Source organism: Podarcis vaucheri (genome assembly GCF_965113315.1).
Source record: "Podarcis vaucheri genome assembly, chromosome: 2".
NCBI classification, from domain to species: Eukaryota; Metazoa; Chordata; class Lepidosauria; order Squamata; family Lacertidae; genus Podarcis; species Podarcis vaucheri.
This window is the reverse complement of record NC_138760.1, coordinates 113,391,233-113,416,245: the sequence shown is the minus strand read 5'-3', so window position 1 is coordinate 113,416,245 and position 25,013 is coordinate 113,391,233. Positions and strand designations below refer to the sequence as shown.

The following is a 25,013-nucleotide window of genomic DNA, read 5'->3' as shown; positions in this document are numbered from 1 at the left end:
TGACACTTATCTAGACTTCAAACACAAGCACAGCGAAGGCACAGGAAACAGGGAAGGCACTGCAAATAAGGTGCGGGGGGTGGAATAAAGAGGTGGAAACTGATCATATTGGTTTGGCTATTGCATGACGTGGATTCTTCAGAGTAGCCAAGGAGGCAGGATGGGGGCTGAGAGAGACTAGTACGGACAGTCTATAAACAGACATTGCTTCTGTCCTTCGTCATAACCTTCCATTGTATTTCCGGAAGTCGATTTTGCTGGCTCCTCCAGGACCTGCCCATTTGTTTATCTAACAAATAATTTTAAGCACTGCACATTTTGCATGGAGTTTTCTCAATGCCGCCAACACGTCCCGGTTCCTCAGGCTGTATATAAAAGGGTTCGTTATGGCAGGGACCATGGTGCAAAAGGCTATGATAACCATGGACTTCTCTGGTGTGTAGGAGGACGCAGGTGTCATGTACATCAAAATGGCCGATCCGTAGAAGATCCCCACCACACACAAATGGGACAAGCATGTCCCCAGGGCTTTATGGCCACTTCCAGAGGTGTGTGCTCTGAGGACTTGAAGGAAAATGGCTATGTAGGAAGCCAGGATGACTGAGATGGGGATGAGAAAAACTAGGAAATCCCCAAAATATGTGACTTTATTGAAGGCAGAATTGTCAGAGCAGGACAACTGTACAAGGGCTGGGTAATCACACATGTAATGGTTGATCACATTGGACTTGCAGTAGGGAAGAGGCAGTACATAAAGGGAACAGGTTAGGGCCTGCACAGAAGACCAACACCAGGCCGCTACTGACAGCAGATAGCAGATTTCCCCTCTCATGAGGATTGGATATTGCAAGGGCCTGCAAATAGCCACATACCTATCATAGGACATGATAGCCAGGATCAGGCATTCTGCTCCGCCCAGTGTCAGCGTGACAGCAATCTGGATGACACACCCACAGAGTGAAGTGTCATATTTCTGGGTTACAAAATTCACTGTCATGGAAGGAACAATCGAGAGAACCTGGCAGAGGTCCATGAAGGCTAACTGGCTGAGGAAGAAGTACATTGGCGTCTGCAGGCCAGAGTCCGTTCTCATTAGGAAAAGAAGGAGTCCGTTTCCCACCAGAGCTATTACAAACATGAAAAGCATCAGACCAAGAAAAACCCTGGGTGACCTCTGGTGCTGAAGCCCGACAAGAAGGAAAACCGTCCAGGATGTAATATTTCCTTCTCCCATTCCTCCTTCATTTGCCAGGATTCCGCTTGAAAACACAAAGCAAAAGCATGTGGGAAACACCGTTCATAATTGTAGAGTTACTGTTCATCCACTCTTTGCACAACATAAACAACAATGATAGAGCATTTTAAAATACAGTGCGTTAGAAGAATCTCTGAGAGCTTCCAGGTGCAATTTAGTCAGCTAGTTCAGGTTGTGGAATTAAAGAGGACCAGCTCAGCACTGTTATGAAACAAATCCACTCTTCCCTTCACCCTAACGATGGGGAAATGCTCTTCAAAGTGCCAAGTAACAATTGCTTGAGGCAATGTTGTATAACCTCCCTGCAAAACAAATCAGAATGAATGCTGAGACCCTACCTGCCCATGGACTGTTTTGCCAGAGCGGTGCATGCTCTGGTTATCTCCCATTTGGACTACTGCAATGCGCTCTATGTGGGGCTACCTTTGAACTGACTCTCCCATCAGATGTCAAGGAGATAAACAACTATCTGACTTTTAGAAGACATCTGAAGGCAACCATGTTTAGGGAAGTTTTTAAAGTTTGCTGGTTTGTTATGTTTTTAATATTCTGTTGGGAGCCGCCCAGAGTGGCTGGGGAAACCCAACCAGATGGGTGGGGTATAAATAATAAATCATTATTATTATTACTCAACAAGTAGCAAATTTTGTAAAATCTCCGTGTGATCATTGTGCAAAGAAATCAGGAGAAATGCTCAATGGGCAGGACTTGGAAACTCTACTGCTCTCTTTTTGGTGCTTGCTAAAACATTTTTGTTTAGACAAGCCTATCTGGAATGCTCCTGTGTCTTTAGTTTATTGCTGGTTTTAATTTCCTCAGTGTTTTAATGGTTTTTACTATTTCACTGGTTTATTCTTTTTGTAAAGCTTGTAGATTTTGGGGGGCTTTTTCTTTGCAATTAAGTAGTTTATAAATTTTATGAAATAAAGTTTGGTAACTATACGATGCTACCAGTAATATTTTAATAACCGTGAGCCACTTAGAAGTCTAGTTTGGAATTAAGGGTTATAAAAGCATCACTAGTAATAATATATGGGCAGGCACGTCAGTCTAATAGCTTGTTTCCGTGACTGCAACTATATTCTTAGGCATGAGAAGATTTCAATAATAATAATAATAATAATAATAATAATAATAATAATAATAATAATAATAATTTATTATTTAAACCCCAGCCACTCTGGGCGGCTCCCAACAGATATTAAAAACACGATAAAACATCAAACATGCTACTCCATGATTATTTTACCTGGTCTACTCCATGCTTCCTCTCCGTCTGATTTCTGGTTTAACTAGGACAATATATTAAATTAACTTCCAAACAGAAGAATACAGTACAGGTATGCATGGTAGATAAAACACACAAGCCCAATTTTGATGAGATCCTGTGTATAGTTGGGTGAATATTTTTTTAATATAGTGGTTTATTATTATACAGATCCATACATGTGCTATATCGCTAGGAATGGGGAAATCTCTCTTCCCCACCAACCCCCACACTCCGGCCAGCTTTAAATTCACTTCTCCCCATTTCCATTAGACTTTGTAGCTTGTTTATTTTTAAAGGCCCAGTGAAATTTCAGCAGCATTCTAATGCAAATTTCTCCCAATATCCATCTTTGTGTATAGAATTTTGCCTAATACAAACATTTCTACAAGGCAATTTCTGGTAATATAATACATTCTCACTAATATATGCATTAACTCTAGTTTATGCATGTATGCAAACAGTTTTTAACCCGAGAAGTGAATTGCAAAATTCAGATGTAGTGTGAAGTCAAAGGATGGCTGTGCTTTTGGTTTCTGAAGAGTGCGGAATAGGTAGATTTGCCTTTATGTGCAAACAGAATGTAAATTCTCCCCATCCCTGCATCCTACGAGGCAATGAAAAGTCACAAAAATGGTAATGATGCCACTGAATGTACAATGCCAGGACACGAACGCACACACTTTTTTTTTTTTTTTGGCAGTGTTTCATTAATGAATACATGTGAATGGGAAAGTTGGCTGGAGTGACAGACAAATCTAATTCCCATTTATTCTGTTTTGGAAAGAAGACTCAGTCATTTGGAACTCCCAAATCCGGGAGGAATTTTGGAAGAGTTCCTCAAAGCCCTACCAACCCTCTGTTTTAGGGGGAGAAAGAGAGTGAAGTACATGAGATTAATCCAGCCCTAATGCCCTCTTTTGAAACAGCCAATAGTTGGGATGTAAAGGTAAAGGGACCCCTGACCATTAGGTCCAGTCGTGGCCAACTCTGGGGTTGCGGCGCTCATCTCGCATTATTGGCCGAGGGAGCCGGCGTACAGTTTCCGGGTCATGTGGCCAGCATGCCTAAGCCGCTTCTGGCGAACCAGAGCAGCATACGGAAACGCCGTTTACCTTCCCGCTGGAGCAGTACCTATTTATCTACTTGCACTTTGACGTGCTTTCGAACTGCTAGGTTGGCAGGAGCAGGGACCGAGCAACGGGAGCTCACCCCGTCATGGGGATTCGAACCGCTGACCTTCTGATCGGCAAGTCCTAGGCTCTGTGGTTTAACCCACAGTGCCACCCGCGTCCCATCTAGCAGCCTGTACAGGAGTATAAATGAAAGGTTGGACAAAAGAAGTAATGAATGAATGGCCAAAATGGATCATATTTCAAAGCTTTATAATGCTTTTACAGATATGCAAAGCTCTGCATTCTGCCCAAGCTCAGCATGAGAATGGAATACACTGTTCATAAGCATTCCTGTATGTACATACATTTTCTGATTCAATTTTCTCTTCTATGATAGATTTTTTGTGTATAAGAAAGTGGATGTTATCATGAATGAACATTATGGAACATCACATTGCAAAAAATTGCACCCGATGGTCGTCCTTCTCCAAGTTGACCCATTGTAATTACTGGACATGATTAATTTAGGTGCGTTAATTTCAGTGGGTTTTCTCTGAGTAGGACTAAGTTGGATACCACCCAAATAAAGTATGGCCTCTGCAAAAGTTAAGAATTACATACCTGTGTTGGCTGGTGCTGTTGAGTAAGAGAGGAAAGGGTAGGCTTTAAAAAAGGAATTTAGTTGCAAATGCTCCTTTGAAACATTTTGTTGCTCCTGCTGAATTAATTAAATATTGTTCCTCATTTCTCTTTGGCTGATCAAACTATGCACTGTGATCCAATTAAAATGGGTTACGAGTCAACTCATCTTCTACTTCAAAAATGCTTTGCACTACATTATTCAGGGAGGGAAAGACCTGTCATTTTAAATTAATGAGATACGCTGAAAATATTTTTATATTCAAAAGCAGAGGGGGCAGATGTCAGGGCTACAGAGGTACTTATGCCTTTGCTTCCTTTTGACATACTTAAGTTTTTGAATTCTAAACCCTAAACAAAACCAATTCATACGCCCTGAAAAAGCAACATTTCCTAACTTACATTTACAGTGAAATGTTTGCTTAGCCCCACTGGCTCCCTGTTTCTAGAGGCAGGAAAAATATAGATGCCTTAAAATTTTGAAACATTCAAACTTGGACCTGTATTTCTTACCCGCCACATATACAATTTCTAATCTCTATGGAGAAATGTACAGCCAACTCCATCTTCAGGGAATTTGGTTCCAAATCCAAGATTTTAATTGTTACCGAACTTTAATGCAGTTCAAAAGTGAAAACTTCCTACAACTCACATTCCAAAGTTGCTGTAACTTTACCAATCACAGTCTGAAAATGCTGTCATTTTCCTGGACTGTATTTGATAATATTTTGTTTTATTTATTTATTTAGTTATTGAATTTATATACCGCCCCACACCCGGGGGTCTCAGGGCGGTTCACAGAATAAAATCCAGATATAAAACCACAAAATACCTAATAAAAATAAAAAAACAACACACGCCCCCCAAACACACACACAAAAAAACAAATTTTAAAAGGGCGTAGGATGTAAATCAGATCAACCAAATGCCTGGTTAAAAAGGAACGTTTTTGCCTGGTCCCTAAAGGTGTGTAGTGAAGGCGCCAGGCGAACTTCCCTGGGGAGAGCATTCCACAGATGGGGAGCCACTGCAGAGAAGGCCCCGTTCTCCTGTTGCCACCCTCCAGACCTCTCAAGGAGGAGGCACACAAAGGAAGGCTTCAGAAGATGATCTCGGGGTCTGGGAAGGTTCATACGGAAAGAGGCGCTCTTTGAGGTATTGCGGTCCTGAGCTGCTTAAGGCTTTATGGGTCAAAACCAGCACTCTGAATTGGGTCCAGAAACTAATTGGTAGCCAGTGCAGTCAGACTAGGATCAGTGTGATATGCTCAAACTGTCTTGCTCCAGTGAGCAACTTGGCTACTGAATTCTGCACTAGCTGAAGTTTCTGATGCATCTTCAGAGACAGCCCTACATATAACGCATTGCAGTAATCTAACCTTGAGTGTAGCGGCAGCAAGACGCATACACGTACAGTCAATTAAAAGTTGGTTTTATTCTAGAAAAAACATGCCACTTGTCTGGAGCGCTCTGCCCCCGTGACTTATGGCTACCCTGATGATGACTCAACTAAATCCTCAGCGTTGTTCCTCTTCCTCTGGAAACAACGCATGAAAACAAATCTCTTCCGTCGCTTCTGTGATGTCAATTTCCCCTTTTCTTGTACCCCTCCTCTTCTGCGTTATTGCACGCTGAGAGGTTTGCAAACTGGTTCGGACAAGCTATGGTCTGCTAAGTCCTGTGTGTCTCTGGACTGTGAACTCCCCCTGTCCTTTCCTCTGATCTTCACGTGACAAACCTCCCTTCATCCCCTGGGCTGCCGTCCAAGTCTGGCAGCTGCTGCTGTTCGCTTGCGGGCTCAAGCCTGACATTGAGGTTACCAGAGCATAGACAATAGTAGCTAGGCTATTCCTGTCCAGATAGGGGCATAATATTGAGGATGGTGGTGATAATTAATGTTCCTAATTAATGAGCCGTTGTGGTGTAGTGGTTAAGAGCGGTGGACTCGTAATCTGGTGAACCAGGTTTGCTTCCCCGCTCCTCCACATGCAGCTGCTGGGTGACCTTGGGCCAGTCACACTTCTCTGAAGTCTCTCAGCCCCACTCACCTCACAGAGTGTTTGTTGTGGGGGAGGAAGGGAGAAGGGAGAGGGAGTTGGCCGCTTTGAGACTCCATCGGGTCGTGATAAACCGGGATATCAAACCCAAACTCTTCTTCTTCTACTCTTCCTACCCATCTTCTGGACAACAAAACAGCGGAAGAGTCATACGTCCCATGCTCAGGGGTTGGGCAGTGTGAGAATAGGACTCTCCACCACCCAAGGACTGCATTCAACTGGGCATGGTCAAAGTGGGGATGGCCATAGCTGGCATTCCACAAGCACACCACACACCCTACAAACTCACAGCACACTTGCAATCCATGCATGCATACATACATTTATGGACATATCCAACACACACCACACTGACTGACTGCCACCAGTAACTCGGCTTTTCTTTTCTAAGACATTTCAACTTTTTTCAAGCCTAGTTGCCTGAGACTCAACAAAGTTGGAGGTCTTATCCCCCTCTTCTTCCAGGTTTGTTTTTTTCCTTCTGGTCATCTCCTGGCATGACATGGTTTATTACCAAACATGGAGGGGCAGCTACTTAACAAAGCTATGGATAAGTTTCCACTCCATGATCCATGGACCCTAAAGATCCCAAGAACCCTGATGGATCACACCAAAGCCCCATCTCATCCACCATCCTGTTTTCAGTGGCCACTCGAATGCATCTTGGAATCCCACAAGCAGGACGTAAGGAGTTGCGTGAGCCACAGGCATGTTTCTCAGATGCTGTTTATTTATCACAATTTTTACTGCTTTACGTAATAAAATATCTGCACAGTTTACATAAAAGCAACAAAAATACAACAGTAAAATTTGCTAAAAACAAACTAAGAATATGATAAAGAGTCCACGCCACTGTGCATCTCAGCTAAAACAAAGCAATTACAGTGGTAACTGTGGTTGTGAACAGGATCCTTTCCGGAGGCCCGTTAACAACATGAAAAGAGCGCAACCTGAAGCCCCATATCTGCGCAGGTACGTGGCGCGATTTGGTGCTTCAGTACATGTGTGAAGCACGATTTAGTGCTTCTGCTCATGCTTGAGTGGTGAAACCCAGAAGTAACCCTTTCTGGTACTTCCTGGTCGCAGCAGGACATAACCTGAAAGAACATAACATGAAACAAACACAACATGAGGTATGACTGTACACAGAAAGTGAATTTTGCAAAATTCTGCAAAAAAAAGCAAGCTCTGCAAGTTCTGCAAGTTGTTAGAAGGGCTGATGTGTAGAACTGCTGGGCAGCGAAAAACTTATTCAGAGCCATTTTGCTTCTCCTATCAGCCATTTAATTAAAGTCTTGGGACTGTTTTCCCTACAGAATGAGAGACTTTCCCTTGGATGATGAAAGCAGTGCCTGGTGTTTTTAACCAACAAAAGCTGTCTAGAACTGAGCAGTAGCTCCAAAACAGAGATTAAGCACCAAAGTGCCGTCAAATAACAAAGACCATCTCCGTTTTCGGGAGATATTGAAATGTGGGATCCTCCCATTTCCACCTTAAGGATTCACAATGATACAGGTACAAATTTTACACCTGTAATCCAGCAGTAAAAATAAAACAGATGATTTGAGGTGGTTGTTTTATGTTCTGTGCTAATGAAATGAGTTGCGCAAACATTTTCTCATTTGTTTATCGAGGAATATAGCCTACGTTTCTTTTATATAAACTAGTATTGTCCCTCCAGATACTGACAGATTGTACTTCCCACCATCCCTGGCCTTTTGCTAGGAAACTGGAGGGTCACAGGTCCTTCACCCCTGAGGTAAGTCAAGGTGGGATGGCATTTAATAGTCCTCTTCACACTTAAAATTTGTGTGTATGTATGTGTGTAATGGGACGCGGGTGGCGCTGTGGGCTAAAGCCTCAGCGCCTAGGGCTTGCCGATCGAAAGGTCGGCGGTTCGAATCCCCGCGGCGGGGTGCGCTCCCGCTGCTCGGTCCCAGCGCCTGCCCACCTAGCAGTTCGAAAGCACCCCCGGGGGCAAGTAGATAAATAGGTACCGCTTACCAGCGGGAAGGTAAACGGCGTTCCGTGTGCGGCTCTGGCTCGCCAGAGCAGCGTTGTCACGCTGGCCACGTGACCCGGAAGTGTCTTCGGACAGCGCTGGCCCCCGGCCAATAGATGTGAGATGGGCGCACAAACCCCAGAGTCTGTCAAGACTGGCCCGTTCGGGCAGGGGTACCTTTACCTTTACCTATGTGTGTAATAGAGAATGGGGGAGGGAAGCAGGATCCTATATTTTTATTATTATTCTGTGCTTTTTACATTGTAATTTCATGTTGTGAACTGCCCTCAGATCCACGGGTATAGGGCGGTATACAAATTTAATAAATAATCGTCATAATAATGTGCAAATAACTTTCACACCTGCATTTGCAGGGCTCGCCTCTCACTGTTGGGAACATTGCTACAGCCGTAAGATGTGAAAAGGGCTTCTGCTGTTATGGCTGTAATAATTGCACCTGTCGGGGGGGGGCTACTTGATTCACTGACTATTAACTGGGACAATAGATTGCATGTCTTCTGAATCATATTTGCTTGAATTAAATAACACCACACGCTGGGCTCCTTTGTTTAGAATGGAGTGACCAGTACCAATTTTCTAGAAAAAGAGGTGCCAGAACTCATCACGAACGCTTCCCTTATTCTCTTAGAATGGCAATGGCGCCCACCTGGGAGGTGCCAGAATGGAGTTCCAGTGAGTTCCAGCTGGAAAAAAACGGCCCTGGAAATGACAGGCATTTACTTAATTCATAATTCCACTCAATGAGCTACCGTATTTTTTGCTCTATAAGACTCACTTTTTCCCTCCTAAAAAGTAAGGGGAAATGTGTGCGCATCTTATGGAGCGAATGCAGGCTGCGCAGCTATCCCAGAAGCCAGAACAGCAAGAGGGATTGCTGCTTTCACTGCGCAGCGATCCCTCTTGCTGTTCTGGCTTCTGAGATTCAGAATATATTTTTTCTTGTTTTCCTCCTCCAAAAACTAGGTGCGTCTTGTGATCTGGTGCATCTTATAGAGCGAAAAATACGGTAGTTCATGTGCAACGCTAAGCCAAACCATGGGTCAGCGAAAGCGCGAGGCCTCCCAGAGATGAGATTGCAACCACTTTGCTCCTTCCCCACTCCTCCTCCTGCTATGCTGCTGTGAGCTAAGTCACGGTTTGGTTTAGCATGCCATTCAGACCAAAGAGAGCACAGTCTGTAGCCAAGGTTTGTTAACTAGGTTTACAGCATGAGTCTGGGTTGGGATGCTAAGCCAAACCATGGCTTAGTTCAAAGCAGCACTGCAGCAGTAGGACTGGAGGAGGAGTAAGGCGGCTGCAATCTCCTCTCTGGAACTCCCATTGAAGACTTTACTACCACATTTCTTCTCCTAGAAAAAGAAAGAATGACATTCAGTGAAAATAGTAATAATAAAATGGCAGCACGCAAGGATTACCTTCCCTATCATTGTCTCTCCTTGTCTCTTCAGATTCAAGCAAGCCAACTCAAGAGGTCCTGGAAAAGAACAATGCAACATCTTGGTCAGAATTCATCCTTATGGGTTTTTTGAGCCAATCAAAATCACCCAGTGTCATCATGACTCTGTTTGTCATTATGTTCATCATGGTCCTCTCTGAAAACAGCCTCCTCCTCTACCTGATCCACGTGGACTCTGGCCTCCATTCCCCAATGTATTTTTTCCTTGGTCAGTTGTCTCTCATGGATATTTCTCAAACTCTCACCATCGGCCCTAAAATGCTTGTGGACTTTTTAAGGGAGAAGAACACCATTTCACTGACTGGGTGCTCAGCCCAGATATTTTTCGTACTGCTCATGGGCAACGCAGAATGCCTAATCCTTGCAGCAATGTCCTACGACAGGTACGTGGCAATCTGCAAGCCCCTGCAATATCCGGTCCTCATGAGAAGAACTGTCTGTCTCATCCTGACCGCGGTGGTTTGGTTTTGTGCCTTTGGTGCCTTGGGACCCAGCATGTACATGCGGCTACTGCACTACTGTGGCTCCAATGTAATCCATCACATCTTTTGTGACCTCCCGTCAATGCTGAAGTTGTCCTGTTCTGATACATCTCACTTGGAAAAGACACTGGTTTTTACTGGCTTTCTTCTGCTGATCCTCCCTTCGGCCATCATTCTGGCCTCCTATGTGTGCATTCTCGCTACGGTCTTAAGGGTGCACTCTTCTGAAAGGAGCCACAAGGCTCTCAGCACTTGCCTGTCTCACTTGACCGTGGTGGGGCTCTTTTATGGGGCAGCCATGTTCAAATACTTGAGACCCAGGTCCTACCAAATGCCATACCACGACGATATGGTTTCTGTGTTTTGCCTCATCGTCACTCCCATGATGAACCCTCTCATCTACAGCCTGAGGAATCGGGATGTGCTGGCGGCACTGAGGAAAACGTTCCGGAAAAACACGTCTTGAATAACCTCCCAGGAAATGTCATCAGGAAGTCTTGCTGCCCCATTAAGATTAATGGATTCATTATGTTCCGAATCTTCATGGTCGTATGCCTACTTTATCAGATGCTTCTTTGTCATTGTTTCATGTTAATAGTTCCCTGCCCCAGTGCAGATGTTAATACAATCATCTCAGTGATTATCCCTACTGTAAAAGGTTTGCCCATTTTTGCAAACTTTGAAAGTGTTATGATCACTGATGGTCATTCTTGTATTTCATTTTCATTCAAATCCCACTTTCCAGTTTTCTCCTACATACAGTGGTACCTCAGGTTAAGTACTTAATTTGTTCCGGAGGTCCGTACTTAACCTGAAACTGTTCTTAACCTGAAGCACCACTTTAGCTAATGGGGCCTCCCACTGCTGCCGTGCCGCCGGAGCCTGATTTCTGTTCTCATCCTGAAGCAAAGTTCTTAACCTGAAGCACTATTTCTGGGTTAGCGGAGTCTGTAACCTGAAGCGTATGTAACCTGAAGCGTATGTAACCCAAGGTACCTCTGTATTACGTACTGTTTCACTTCATGCATCTGACAAAGCGAGCTCAAGTCCAAGGAAGCTTTGTCAATCTTTACGGCACCACAGCACCCTTTGACTGTTTTTGCAGTGAGAAGCTAACACAGAGACTCCTCTGGAATTTTTTTCAGTGCACTTTAATGTATGCTCTGCTTGTTACACTAACTGAAAAATGAATAATGGTCACAATGCACAAGTTCTCAGCAGTTGCTGCACACAAATATAAAACACCCTTCACTTGTACTATGTCCTTATGTTTCTGAAGAAGAGCCTTTGATTTATTTCATAAATGTCCATTACTAACAGTGCAATCCTAGACACATCTACTCAAAAAGCAATTTTGAATCGATTTGGGGGGAAGGAGAGGAAGGAAAGCTCTGATGTGCTATGTCCTTTCTCTGGCTTCCACTAGTGCGACCAGTTAGTTCAACATGGCCCTGGTGGTATGCACTGGCCACAAGATTCAACTTGTTTCAATATTTTAATGTTGTATTTTAATCTTGTTTTAAAGTTGTATTCATTCAACTTGTTTTTATTATTGCTTGTTAGACGCCCTGAGCCCGGCCTTGGCTGGGGAGGGTGGGATATAAATAAAAATTATTATTATTATTATTATTATTATTATTATTATTATTATTATTAATCTGTAGCTTTGGAAAGCAGACTGACCTGTTTTGGAGCCTCTCTGTGTCTGTCAAATTTGACTCATTATTTGGGACTGGAATTAGAGTTGCTAAAAAACAAAGTTGTGTCCCCGTCTTCCCCATTCACTAAAATTATGAATTTACAAACAGCTACAACTTGTTTCTAATTTTGCAGAAATGGATGAAATTTGCAGGCAAAGGAGCAAATCCAGAGTGGTTTAATGCTGAACAATTTTAGGCAGATCAAAGGTTTTTAGTGCTGGGGACCTTTAAAGTTGTTTCGTCTTATAAAGAAAAGGTATCCTTTATTTTATGCCAGAATTTTCTGCCTGCTACAGTGGCTTTCCCCCCAAGAGAGATTTATCATTTTGGGGTAGGTACAATAGGAATAGGGGCAGGGGCAATGAAAGGTCAGGGGGAATAGCATTGATCCCCAGTAAAGTCTGGGCTGGGGAAAAGGTCAACACACACACACACACACACGTATGGCTTCTCATGCTGTTGTGGTACAACTTTAGTCTGATCAAATATACGGCATTTTACTGAGCATTATATTATTCTTGAAAGCTGTACCCTTACTTTCTTTTTTTGTGGACAAGAACTCAAAGTTGTCAGAAGCTGCATAAATAACAATAAAATATTTGTTTAAAGTATTGATTTTATTTAAGACCGTTGTAAATGTACTCTGTGTGTTTTTAGAGAGGTATGAGGATAGTTGTGATGGAAAAAACTGAATAATGATGGAAATAAGTACAATGGAAACTCACCCAATCTAATTCCTTATCACAGACCATAAAACCATAACAAAAACACAATAAGAGCCTGTTGGATCAAGCCAGTGGCCCAACTAGTCTAGCATATGCCATTTGAAATGTGATTCGGGGGGGGGGGATGCTCTGCAAAATTCAAAGACATGTGAATTTTGACAGATAGGTGTGCTTTGGTTCACATATTGTTTCAGAAAGTCTGAATTAGGTAGTTTAAAATGCAAACAAAATCAAATTCCTCCTCTATCCCTACTCTCGGGTAAATGTGCATGGGATTATAGCTCAAATGCTGTGTTTATACCTTTCTTTTGCGAACATTCACATTTATCAGGCAATTAAAGATGTTTTCCTTTTGCCATTCACCTTGTGCAGGAGAAGAAGGTATGTGATGCCAAGGGAATACAAGACTAGTGTTTGCAGAAGTTCTTAAGTCTTGATCTCTTTCTCTCTAAAAATAGCAGCTAGTTACTAACATGTCTACCCAGAAGTAAATTTGATTGAATTTAAAAGTAAGTGGTAGTATAGCAAGCCTAGCTTTATATCTTCTACAAAAGTAGAATGTATGAATGAGTTTCCTTCTTTAAAAAAATGCCAATTAATTTTTATTGATTTTCAAAAAATTTAATAAATTAACAACAAATTAATTCAAATTTAAAACAAATTTAAAAGTTGGTTTCCCATCCCCCTTCCAGATATTTCTTTTCTCTCCTTCCTTTGCTGCTCACAATAACATACCTTTTCCTAATTTCTATTCATATCCCATCTTTCTGAATTTTCACCAGCTGTGCATGTTTCAATTCCAGCTTAGACTTTTGCTTAACTGCAGCATGTCCCCAGTTATTCAAATTATTCTTCCTTTATCTATCCATATAAATTGTGAACGAGCTTTTCCTTTGAGTTTTGTAAAACTGAGCCGACTGTGAAATGTGGCACAGGCAAGCAGCCTCCTGTTCATGTCTGCAAACTGCTTGCTCACCTACCTCTTGCTCTGCAACTCCAGAAGGGATGACCACTCAAACTATAACAGAGATGAGGAGGAGGAGGAGGAGGAGGAGGAGGAGAAGCTGACACTGCCTGCTTGCTCATTGGAACACACACATTGAAGGTACTTGCAAATATTGAAAGCAATTTTAGGATGCAATAAGAAGAATAAGAATAAGAATTTATTATTTGTACCCCGCCCATCTGGCTGGGTTTCCCCAGCTGCTCCCCAGCTTCCAACAAAGATTAAAAATACATTAAAATGTCACACATTAAAAACTTCCCTGAACAGGGCTGCCTACAGATGTCTTCTAAATGTCAGGTAGTTGTTTGTCTCTTTGACATCTGATGGGAGGGCGTAGTATAGGGCGGGTGCCACTGCTGGGAAGGCCCTGTGCCTGGTTCCCTGTAGCCTCACTTCTTGCAGTGAGGAAACCGCCAGAAGGCCCTCAGTGCAGGACCTCTGTGTCCGGGCAGAACAATAGGGGTAGAGATGCTCCTTCAGGTATACTGGACCGAGGCCCTTTAGGGCTTTAAAGGTCAACACCAACACTTTGAATTGTGCTCGGAAACGTACTGGGAGCCAACGTACACAAAGACTGCATGATCCTTTTTGTAATGAAACCAAATTCTTTTCCTTTTAAATAATTTGGATCCTTTTCTTCTTCTTTAGCTTTACTGCCGGTGCATGGAAACTTGTTTACTAAACCAGCCTCACGTCCCAGAAGACAGAGGGTCTAAGAGGCAGCTCTGAATACAGCTCTTTTTATTAAACTGTTCCTCATTCTCAGTGGCTGCTGTTTGACCCAGGAACATTACAAACTTATGCGAAATGGTGTTTCGGCTCTAGAAATTACTTATGAGGGGCACGCTTCAGAAAGAGTTTACTCAGGGCTGCTAGAACATCCCTGTTGCGCAGGCTGTATATCAAAGGATTCAGCATTGGTGGGATGATGGTAGTGCACATTGAGTAGATCATGGCCCTTTGTGCAGAGTAGGAGGATACTGGGACGGTGTATGTCAGTGCAGCTGCCCCATAGAAGAGTCCCACCACACACAGGTGGGACACGCAAGTCCCTAAGGCCTTGTGTCTTCCTTTGACTGAGCGCATGCCCAGCACTTGCACAAGGATGGTGATGTAAGAGGCAGCGATGACTGAGATAGGGAGGAGAAGTATGACCACGTCATCAAAATACACCAGTTTTTCAAAGGCAGAGGTGTCGGCACACGACAACTTCAGTAAAGCTGGGAAATCACAAACATAATGCTCAATCACATTTGACCCACAGTAAGGCAGAGACTGGACAAAGATTGCAATGGGCATGATGGAAAGCGTTGACAAAGACCAGATCCCAGCCGTCAACATGAGGCAGGTTGTTCTCCGCATGAGGATGGGGTACTGCAAGGGCCTGCAGATGGCCACGTACCTGTCGTAAGGCATGGCGGCCAGGACCAGGCATTCTGCACCTCCCCCGGTCAACGTGAGGAAAATCTGTGCCACACAACCGCCGAGCGAGATGGTGTTTCTGTGGGCTAAAAAGTTCGCAGACATTTTAGGGACAATAACGAGGATTTGGCCCAGATCTATGCAAGCCAGTTGGCTGAGGAAAAAATACATTGGGGCGTGAAGGGAGGAGTCTCTTTGGATTAGGATCAGGAGGAGACCATTTCCCAGCAAAGCAACAAAAACCATGAGAAGAATTGCACCAAAGAAGACGTTGGGTGTCCTCAGATGCACGAGGCCCACAAGAAGAAACTCTGTCCATGATGTGGCATTCTCATTTCCCATGATCCCTTTGACCTGAAGACAGAAGGGCAACGTTTGTGAAGAAGGAAATAGCTGCATCCAACAAACAAAACAGAAAACCTTCAAGCTTTGGCCAATGCTTTAGGTACATGGCTATTAAAAGAAAAGCTCGAGGAAGTCCATACAATGTTAATTTGACTATTAATGTTCTGTAACAACAAAAAAAGAGCATTGGTGCTGTTGGAATTCCACAGGTACCAAGACAGGAGATGTGATTCAGGCAGTGTCTATTGACCCAGAGTCCTCCTATGGGTGCAGCTCTGAGGCATATGGCCAAGAAGCTCTGGTCTGGACTCAAAGCCAGTGGCGGGATTGGTAGAGTGATGGTAGGGAGATGGAGGGTAGCAGAACCAGAGACAATGATAGGCAGAGCCAACTCGTTCTCATTCTGTCCCCATCTCCCTCCTCTCTGGTGAATTTCACAAGGACAACACAGAGCCTAAAGAGTAGGATGTTGCCACTGGCCTGGAAGAAGTAGCAAAACTGGCAAGTTGGATCTGACTGAGGACTGACTGAGGTTGGCAGAGCAGCCCTCATGAACCAGCCTCCACACAACATATGCATGAAGCTATGGTGCGTACAAGTTCTGTGTGGTACCTTTTAGGCTCCACTCCCATCTGGGGACCATCCCCAAGGAATTTAGTGGGGCTTACTTCTGAGTAATGTGTGGCTATTGTGACATTACCTGTCACACTACAAACTGTGACAGGAGGGACTGCTTCTAAGCCAAGGTTAGACACTTTTCGGTTTAGTTAGGCACTAAGTACTTATACAACAGCAGTGTTTTTGTGACCACGCCTTTGACCACACCCATGTGACCTCCTCGGTTCCACCTTCTTAACTTCCAGTAACAATAGTTCCCTGGGAGACATTCAAAATGTAGTTTTTAAATAAATAAAATATTATATTTTTCCTACATGTTGGGATGAAATGATGTCTTCATTTAGGAAAAGCATCCTAAATATGCTTTAAATATCTGTGAGTGTCTTCAGTGTTTCCTTTAAAGTCTGTGTTTTGTGTGTCTTGAATGCTGCTTGTACTGCTCTCTTTCTCTAGCTCTAGCTACTTCTTCAGTCCTCATGGTCCCCTTCCAACTCTACAGTTCTGTGGTTCTATTCATACCCTATGATTCAAGGGGAAAGAATACATGGAATCTCACCATCCCATTAAGAGTGCCCTTCATTCCAGTTCTTTCATGGGCCAGCCATCCCACCTCCTCCCAAACCCATGCAAAAGCACTTTCCTTGGCACAATCCAGAAAACTAATCCATGCTCACCCAAGGATGGGTCCATGCTCACCCAAGGATCAACCAACACAACCACTCTGCATGTGGACCGGCTGTTGTAGCTTATTGAGCAGGTGCAATTTTGGCAGATCAAAGGTCTCCAATTCTGCTGTGGCACATTTTTAGAGTGGCAAGATGTCAGGAAGCATGTCTGCAAGGACCTTTCCAAAGTTGGAAAGCAGAATAGCCTGGGCTGCACTTATTTTGACTAGTGTTGACTTTTTCTGCCTTAAGCTGAACTGCCCAGTGCACCTGGTGACTGAACAATCCTCCCTTATTTGCCATGAACACAAGTTTTCTCCACATATGATGTGGGATTTCACAGGTTGTGCACATGGTGGGTGGTTCAGATGAACTGCTCACTGTGTGCAACATGCTACATGGGGTGGGATGAGAAGTGGGAAATGACCTTGCTCAAAACCATCCAACATGTGGCAAGTAGCAGTAATAGGACCGTTTTCTGGCTGGGAGGTGGATTCCAACTTCAGCCACCCCAGCCCCTCTTTACTGCACCTGCTGTTGTGCCTGGGACTAGAAAACTGCTACCTGTTGAGGTGCCAGAAGGTGAACCCAGCCAGCCTCACCCTGGAAACCAGTTGTTTCTGGACACCCTTGTGTTTGTGGTGGGAGCACATATTCAAGTCATGAATGTGTAATGTGTTGTTTGTGGTGCACCTTTGCTGTTGCTGTTTTGCATTCTTATAACTGTGAGGTTTAAAGACTGTCTCAAGGCAAATCTAAAAAAAAATTAGTATAAACACCGACAACTGGGAAACACTGGCCTGCAAGTGCTCCAATTGGATAGCAGCCTTTACCAAAGGTGTCATGGGCTTTGAAGACACTCAAACTCAGGACAAAAGGGAGAAACATGCTAAGAGGAAGGCACTCTTGGCAAACCCTCACCATGATCAACTCCCGCCCGGAAACCAATGTCCCCACTGTGGAAGGACGTGTGGATCCAGAATCGGCCTCCACAGTCACTTACGGACTCATCGTTAAAGCCGTGTTCATGAAAGTCGATCTTACTCGGCTACAAGTGATCGCCAAAGAAGAAGGTTCTTATTGATTGATCGTATTGCACTTTGGTTTAGCATTTTCCCCCATTTTGTATTCGTCGGTTCGCTGCCTTGGGGGCCTTGGCCAAAGAGTGGTATAGATATAAACTGATGGTGTTGTTCATGATGACGACGCGGCATGTTGGCTGCACTAGGGTATCTGCATCTCTGAAATATGAAGTACCCATCTAGTCCATTTCTTACGAATTGAATAATGGCTGTGGGTTTTTCCAGTCTGTGGCTAGATCTCATGCTTCAAGGCTGAATCTTGTTGAGCATCACTTATTTTGGATCTAGTTGCTATTAGGCATGGTGCTGATTCTACTTTATTTCTCATTCACTGCCACCCCAGGACCTAGGCAGCCATTTTTTTTCTAGTGTTGGGAAATGCTTATAAAATCTGTACTATCAAGAGCCATCACTCAATAAAAGCCTCACCAAAGCAAAAACAAAACCACTTACCTTCATGTGCACATTTCTGGATATATAGAAGAGACAGGAGCTCACCCCATCATGCAGATTTGAACTGCCGACCTTCTGATCGGCAAGCACAAGAGGCTCAGTGGTTTAGACCACAGCACCATCACTTTATCCCAGCTTCTGCCAACCTAGCAGTTCAAAAGCACACCAGTGCAAGTAGATAAATAGGTACCACTGTGGCAGGAAGATAAACAGCATTTCCATGCTCTCTGGCACTCGTCATGGTGTTCTGTTGCGCCGGAAGCAGTTTAGTCATGCTGGCCACATGATCTGGAAAGCTGTCTGCGGACAAATACCGGCTCACTCAGCCTGAAAGCGAGATGAGTGCCTCACCCCACAGTCACCTTTGACTGGGGTCCTTTACCTTTTTACCTTTTACCTTACCATATAGAAAAGACTTTGGAGGACATTTTGGATGGAGGAGGCAACAACAGCTCTAAATAAAATCCATGAAAAAGCTATGCTAATTAATAGAAATACCTTGTAACATCAGGTATCCTGATTTACTGAAATGAGGATGCTCTTCAAAATAGCAGCATCTCAGTCCTGGAAGCCCTAAGTTGTGTCATCTTAGTTTGGTTTGGTTTGTTTTCACCCATGATGATTTCAGCCTTTGGTCTCAGGGGCTAGGCTGGAGAGTTCTTCAGAACGCACCAGTTTTAGTTCTCCTGGCAGCATGGTGAAAATCACCTGAGGAAGAACTAAAGAGCAATATTTGCATTCCTCAGGCACTTCAAAGTTTAAAATATCTAGTAAAGTATTCTTGGTGACTTTTGACCTTAGGAAAATTGGTCCCAAGTCCTTAATTAAGAAGTTGTTGATGGAAACATTACTCTAAGGAATTCTGAAAGCTATGTGATTGCAGTTCTACCCATTGGTGTTTACTATGTAGAATCCTCTACATTTACCTTTTCATTTCCAGATCATGAACCTGAAGTGGTATTTGTGCATTTGCTGTGTTACCCAGGGGTACCCTCCATTTTCAGGCATCCTCAAACTGACCTGTCCTTTTGAACCTATTGATTTGGTTGCCTCACCTCAAGAAGGATATTGTAGAGTTGGAAAAGTTTCAGAAAGGGCAACCGAAGTGATCAAGGGGCTGGAGCAACTCCCTGGTGAGGAAAAGTTGCAGAATTTGAGACTTTCTAGTTTAGAGAAAAGTCAAGTAGGAGATGACATGATGGAAATTTATAAAATTATTAGGCATGACGTTAAAGATATACACATATTTTTTACATACGTCCTGATTCCACACAAAAGATTCCATTCCTCTAAAGTGTGTATGTTGGGCTATCCAGGTTTGTTGGACTTCATCACCCATCATCCCTGACCCAGCTTGCTGAAGCTGATGGGAGTTGGAGTCTAGCAACATCTGGAAGGCTACAGGTTCCCCACATCCAATTTGGAAAATAGTTAATGTTCTTACCAATCCACTCATATTCCAAAAACCATGCAAATTGCCAAAAGAATTGGAGGGGGGGATTATAGGGACAGAACTACCCAAACTGTGTAGAAATTTATTCATGTATACAACTATAGTGGCAAGAATGTTATTTGCCCAAAAGTGGAAAGAAGAAGAGGTCCCAGCGAAAGAAGAATGGATAAAAAAACTTATGGAATACGTAGAAATGGCAAAATTTACCAGAAAAATAAGAAATCAAAATAACAAACTTTTTATAAAAGAATGGAAATGGTTTATTGAATATTTTCAAACAAACTGTAAACAGATAAGAACATTGGCAGGACTATTGTAATAACCTGCAGTTTTATACAATTAAAGTAGATGAGTAAATGATTGAGTTAATTTGGAATATGAAGAAAATATAAAAAATAAATTTAAGGAACCGCAGAAAGAGAGGGAAGGAAGTCAAGTTTTTGAAGTGTTTAAATGATTGTAAAATTATTGAAATGTATAAAATTGAAAATCATAAATATTTTTTTATTTATAAAAACCAAATATGCAAATTGTATTTTGAGGCTCTTGTCTTAATTTGTCTGCAGGAAAGCTGGTGTATATTCCCACTTATTGTGCTTGATTAAATTTAGTCTTTATTTATCTTAGATAAATCTAAGTGAAGGAATGGGTTTCCAAAACCCAAAACTGACTGTGCAGGCAGTTTTTAAACTGTACCAAAATCCCCATTTCTCCTTAGCTAAAATGCATAAACTTTAGCCGTTGAGCAAATGCAAAACAAGAACACAGCTCTCTCCCTTATCAGTTTGACGGCAAGACTGGCCTTGACATATCTTATGTCCTGACCACAAATGACGCAGAGACCCAAGTCTGGGACTAACGCCAGAGCATGTTCTCGGAAGTAGTGACCTCTTGCTCCAAGATAGGAGTAGGAACAGGAATATCCTTTTATGGTCAGGAGTGCAGGAAGGAAATTCCTTTTATGGTTAAGAGTGCCAGAGCAGGAACATATGGGATGTCAACCTACGTATACAAGCTGATGTGGTTGGAAGGAGGGAGAGGGTGCCTGGAGGATATATATACTGCATGAAACTTGTCATTTCTTTGGACTTGATGTGGACTTGATCACGCAAGTGCCTTCTGCTATCCGGAGAGCAGAATAAACTCTTTCTTTGAATCAACCTCAGGTGTCGTTTGACTTCCTTCCTCCTGTCCTGGAGCAACGCTGACCCAGTCGGTGAATTCCAATAAGGCTACATAAGAGCAAGATATTTACATGGCCCTTAGTGTCCAGTTCATAGAACATAACACAATACCCATATTTAAGATTACCCCTGCTCCACAACCTTTCAAGGTTGGCTGTTGCTTCTGGAAACTGCCTTTCTGCTCTTCTGCTTGGGTCCTCCTCGTGAGATTTCCATAGATATCAGGTTGGCCACTGTGAGAACATGACATTAGGCTATATGAGCCATTGGCCTGACCCAACAGGCTCTTCTTATGGTCTTTGTTGTGGTTTTATGCTCTCTATTTACTGCTGAATCAGAGCAAGCATCCATTGGGCTTTATCCACATTGACTTTTGCTCTGATGTAGCACTAAAGGGTGAGTTTCTGGAGGGAAGTGCCAGGGCAAAGGAGAAACCGCTGCGACCCATGCCTAGAAAGGATGGTGTTTCCATGGGTGGCGTTTGCCCGTTCTTTTGGAAATGTCTGTACAGGGGGAGAGAAAGAGTTAATAGGTAGACTAATAGAAAAGCCAGAGGCGGAGCCTACCTGTTTTTAAAAAGGCTTAGCCAGAGGTTTAGACAGTTGGGAAGGAGCGGTTGGGAAAGCAGTTGGCAGACAGTTGGAAATAGAGACACAGTTAGTGCAGTGAGGGGAGGTAGAAGAGTTAGAGACAGGATAAAATAAGACTAGGAGGGTAAAAGGGTTAACAGTGTTTCGAATGCAATTAAAGTTTGTTTTGTGCTTGCAATAAACTACAATCTTCGTGGTTAACTTGAGAACTGACAGAGACTAAGTGATTTATCACGGAGGACCTGGTTGGTGACAGCGGATTAATGGTGTACGGGTCAATAGTCCGTGAGCCGACCGGGGGCTCTGTACGAACGCCACACCATTAAATATGGTCTCAGCTTCCTAAACACTTTTCAGGCAGTGTGTGAAAAGTTCTACTGTAGATAGGACAATGACACAATATAGAACTTATCTGGAGTACTGCCATTAAAACTTGAAAGGGTAATGATAATACTACGACTTTCTTTCTAGATAGCTGGGGTGTGGGGATGCATTAGGAACAATCATCATGGAAATATATACCCATAAGTGCTAATAAAGTTTTAGTCCCTGTATTTACAGCAAGTCATCTACAATTATGATTGCTGTGTTTTTAATTGTGTTTACTGATAGAAAACATAGGTGCATAGCTAATTATTCTTATTGTTTTGCAATTTGCAATGTAGCCTTATGAGGCTTTGCCCTCGGGTGGGAAAAAGTATTGCACCAGGGAGAGGGAAATGGGAGTCAACAGACACTCAAGGAATAGTTTCGGAGAAAAAGCTTTATTTCTACCATCCATGAACTGGTAGAAGGAGCAAGTGTGATAACTCACAAACAAGCACGGGTTCACAGTCATTTGCACAGAGCTTATATTCCCCTTCCAGTTCCCTCCCCTTTCTCCTGCTCTTCAGGAGTCCTGCCCCATGTTGGGTTTCCTGAGCATGAACAGAAAGCTCTTGTCTTGGGACTCTTTTTGGACTCTTGGCACCCTTCCCAGGAAAGGGGGATGAGAAGACTTGCGTTCAGCATGTTCAAGATGTTACAACCGAATGAGATAAGATTCAGTTCCCAGGCCTGCTTATGCATGGCACTGACAAGAGTCTATTCATTAGCCTTTTTGAAGCTCCCTTGTACTGATAAAAGTAACATTTTGCCTATGCACAGCATCTTGTGAGAAAAGCAGAGGAAAGCTTTAGCTGTGGATTTTTAGAAGAGAGAAACAGAATTTTGGACAGTTTTGAGGCCTGGGGTGATTATTGATGCCTGGGGTGATTTCACAGAAAGGATTTGGGTATCCTGTCCCTTCACCAAAACTCCAAATATCAACATGATCCAGAAGGGCTCTTCCAATATTTTTACGGAAGTACCTTCAGTTTCCTGAACAGTTTCCCTAATGCTGCTAGTACATCCCGATTTCTCAGGCTGTATATAAAAGGATTCACAGTCGAGGTGACAATTGTGCACAATGCAGCAAAAATCTGGTTCCTCTCTGCTGAGTAGGAGGAGGCTGGCCTTAGGTACCGCAAGATGGCCGACCCATAGAAAATGGCTACCACACACAAGTGTGACAAACAGGTGCCCAGTGCTTTGTGGCTTCTTTCCGCTGCACGCTTAGCCCTCAGAATCTGCAGAAGGATGGATACGTAGGAGGCCACAATGACGGAGAAGGGGAACAGAAGCAATAAATGGCTACCAATTAATAACGACACTGTTTCAAAGATGGATGTATCTGAACAGGACAACTTTATCAGGACGTGGAACTCACAGAAAAAATGGTTTATCACGTTTGATCCACAGTATGGAAGAGTTAGTAAATAAATCGCTTTCATCAATGCATAATGGAAAGATGAAATCCACACACTGGCTGACATGACTAAGCATAATTTTCTTCTCATGAGAACTGCATATTGCAGAGGGCGGCAAATGGCCACATACCTGTCATATGACATGACAGCCAACAGGAGGCACTCTGCTCCTCCTATGTTCAGAACAAGGAAAATCTGGGCCACACATCCAACAAGAGAAATTGTTTTGGACTCTGTTACAAAAGCCATTACTGTTCTGGGAACAATGACGAGGACTTGGCACATATCCATGAAGGACAACTGACTGAGGAAAAAATACATTGGAGTCTGAAGACTTGAGTCCACCTGGATGACAGCCAGGAGGAGACTATTTCCTAGCAAAGCAACCATGGACATCAATAGGAAGACAGCAAACGAAATAGCTGATAGCTTTGTTTGGCTTAGAATGCCCAGGAGAACAAACTCTGTCTGTGATGTTCCATTTCCATGTCCCATTTCTCGTTTCATCTGACCTCCTGAGATCTGAAAATGCAAGGAGACAATTGGAAGAGAAACAAAGCCACAAAATGCTAGACGTTTCTACACATTCTTTTCTTTTATCGAATGGCTAATTCACCGAGCATCAACAAATGGACAGCTGCTACACACACACACACACACACACACACACACACACACACACAATAAAACCCCAACTGAATTATTATTTTTTAAACATAATTGAATGAAATTTATGTAGGAAATATCTTTGCTAATTGCGGTCACCTTTATAGAAAAAGTATATACTCAAAGAAGGCCCACTTAAGGGCCATTGATTTCAGAGGATTTTAGCCAATGAGGTTGTACATGAAAAAGCGTCTCCACCCCCATCGTTCTACCTGGACACTGAGGTCCAGCACCGAGGGCCTTCTGGTGGTTCCCTCATTGCGAGAAGCAAAGCTACAGGGAACCAGGCAGAGGGCCTTCTCGGTAGTGGCGCCTGCCCTGTGGAACGCCCTCCCATCAGATGTCAAAGAAATAAACAACTACCTGACATTCAGAAGACATATTAAGGCAGCCCGTTCAGGGAAGTTTTTAATGCATGACATATTAATGTATTTTTGGTCTTTGTGGAAGCTGCCCAGAGTGGCTGGGGAAACCCAGCCAGATGGGCGGAGTACAAATAATAAATTATTATTACTATTATTATTATTATTATTATTATTATTATTATTATTATTATTATCATCCTGATTGTGCAAGGAGTTCCACCTGTGCAACAGGATTTCTTCTCCCTCTCCCCTCATTGTGTTCTGTTCTGGGTTCCCTACCCGACCTTCTGGAATTCATTTGGGAGGCCATGCAGAGAGGAAGTCTTGTGCTGGCAAAAGTCTGGAATAAGAATGCCATTTCAAGGAGATATTACCCAAGTCAGATCTCGTTGAACGAATATACAAACCAAGTTACCTTTCAAAATGCAAACTTCTCCAAATTTGGGGCTATTGTTCCTCACCCAACCAAGACGCACACAAAAATGTGTATATTATGGGAAGCTGACCCACTCGCCACAATTATTGGCAGGTGGTGTTGCTCCTTTGCCTTGCAACTGGCACCCCCTGCTCACTTGTCAGAAGCGGCCAATGAGCAAGCAGGCAGTGACAGCTTCTCCCCCTCCTCGCCTCTGTTGTAGTTTGGGTAGTCATTCCTTCTG

At 43.2% G+C, this 25,013-nt stretch overlaps 4 protein-coding genes across 8 annotated transcripts in view; 2 read left to right on the top strand and 2 right to left on the bottom strand.

Annotated features, from left to right (window-relative positions):
* The window catches only part of LOC309524893 (E3 ubiquitin-protein ligase TRIM7-like), a 254,550-nt gene that overhangs the window by 152,213 nt on the left and 77,324 nt on the right, over nucleotides 1–25,013 (top strand). The gene's annotated exons all lie outside the window — the stretch shown is intronic.
* On the bottom strand, nucleotides 290–1,234 carry LOC309527503 (olfactory receptor 2T27-like; the record flags this gene model as incomplete). Its single annotated transcript, XM_082214329.1, has 1 exon — nucleotides 290–1,234. One exon carries the CDS (start codon nucleotides 1,232–1,234, stop codon nucleotides 290–292), a length of 945 nt encoding a protein of 314 aa, XP_082070455.1.
* Nucleotides 8,820–10,759, top strand: LOC309527502 (olfactory receptor 2AG2-like; the record flags this gene model as incomplete). Its single annotated transcript, XM_082214328.1, has 1 exon — nucleotides 8,820–10,759. The coding sequence occupies exon 1, from the start codon at nucleotides 9,872–9,874 to the stop codon at nucleotides 10,757–10,759; it is 888 nt and encodes a 295-aa protein (XP_082070454.1). The 5' UTR covers nucleotides 8,820–9,871.
* On the bottom strand, nucleotides 13,821–23,985 carry LOC309525080 (olfactory receptor 2Z1-like). Of its 5 annotated transcripts, XM_082210455.1 has the most exons (5): nucleotides 21,513–21,607; nucleotides 21,074–21,179; nucleotides 19,365–19,439; nucleotides 18,310–18,455; nucleotides 13,821–15,500 (listed from the first exon to the last, which is right to left on the bottom strand). In XM_082210455.1, the coding sequence occupies exons 4-5, from the start codon at nucleotides 18,313–18,315 to the stop codon at nucleotides 14,553–14,555; spliced, it is 954 nt and encodes a 317-aa protein (XP_082066581.1). In that variant the 5' UTR covers nucleotides 18,316–18,455; nucleotides 19,365–19,439; nucleotides 21,074–21,179; nucleotides 21,513–21,607; the 3' UTR covers nucleotides 13,821–14,552. The 5 variants fall into 5 exon arrangements, 4 of the variants coding, with proteins under 4 accessions (XP_082066581.1, XP_082066579.1, XP_082066580.1 ...); XM_082210453.1 differs by lacking the exon at nucleotides 21,074–21,179 and having other exon boundaries at nucleotides 16,424–18,455; XM_082210454.1 differs by lacking the exons at nucleotides 19,365–19,439; nucleotides 21,074–21,179 and having other exon boundaries at nucleotides 16,424–18,455.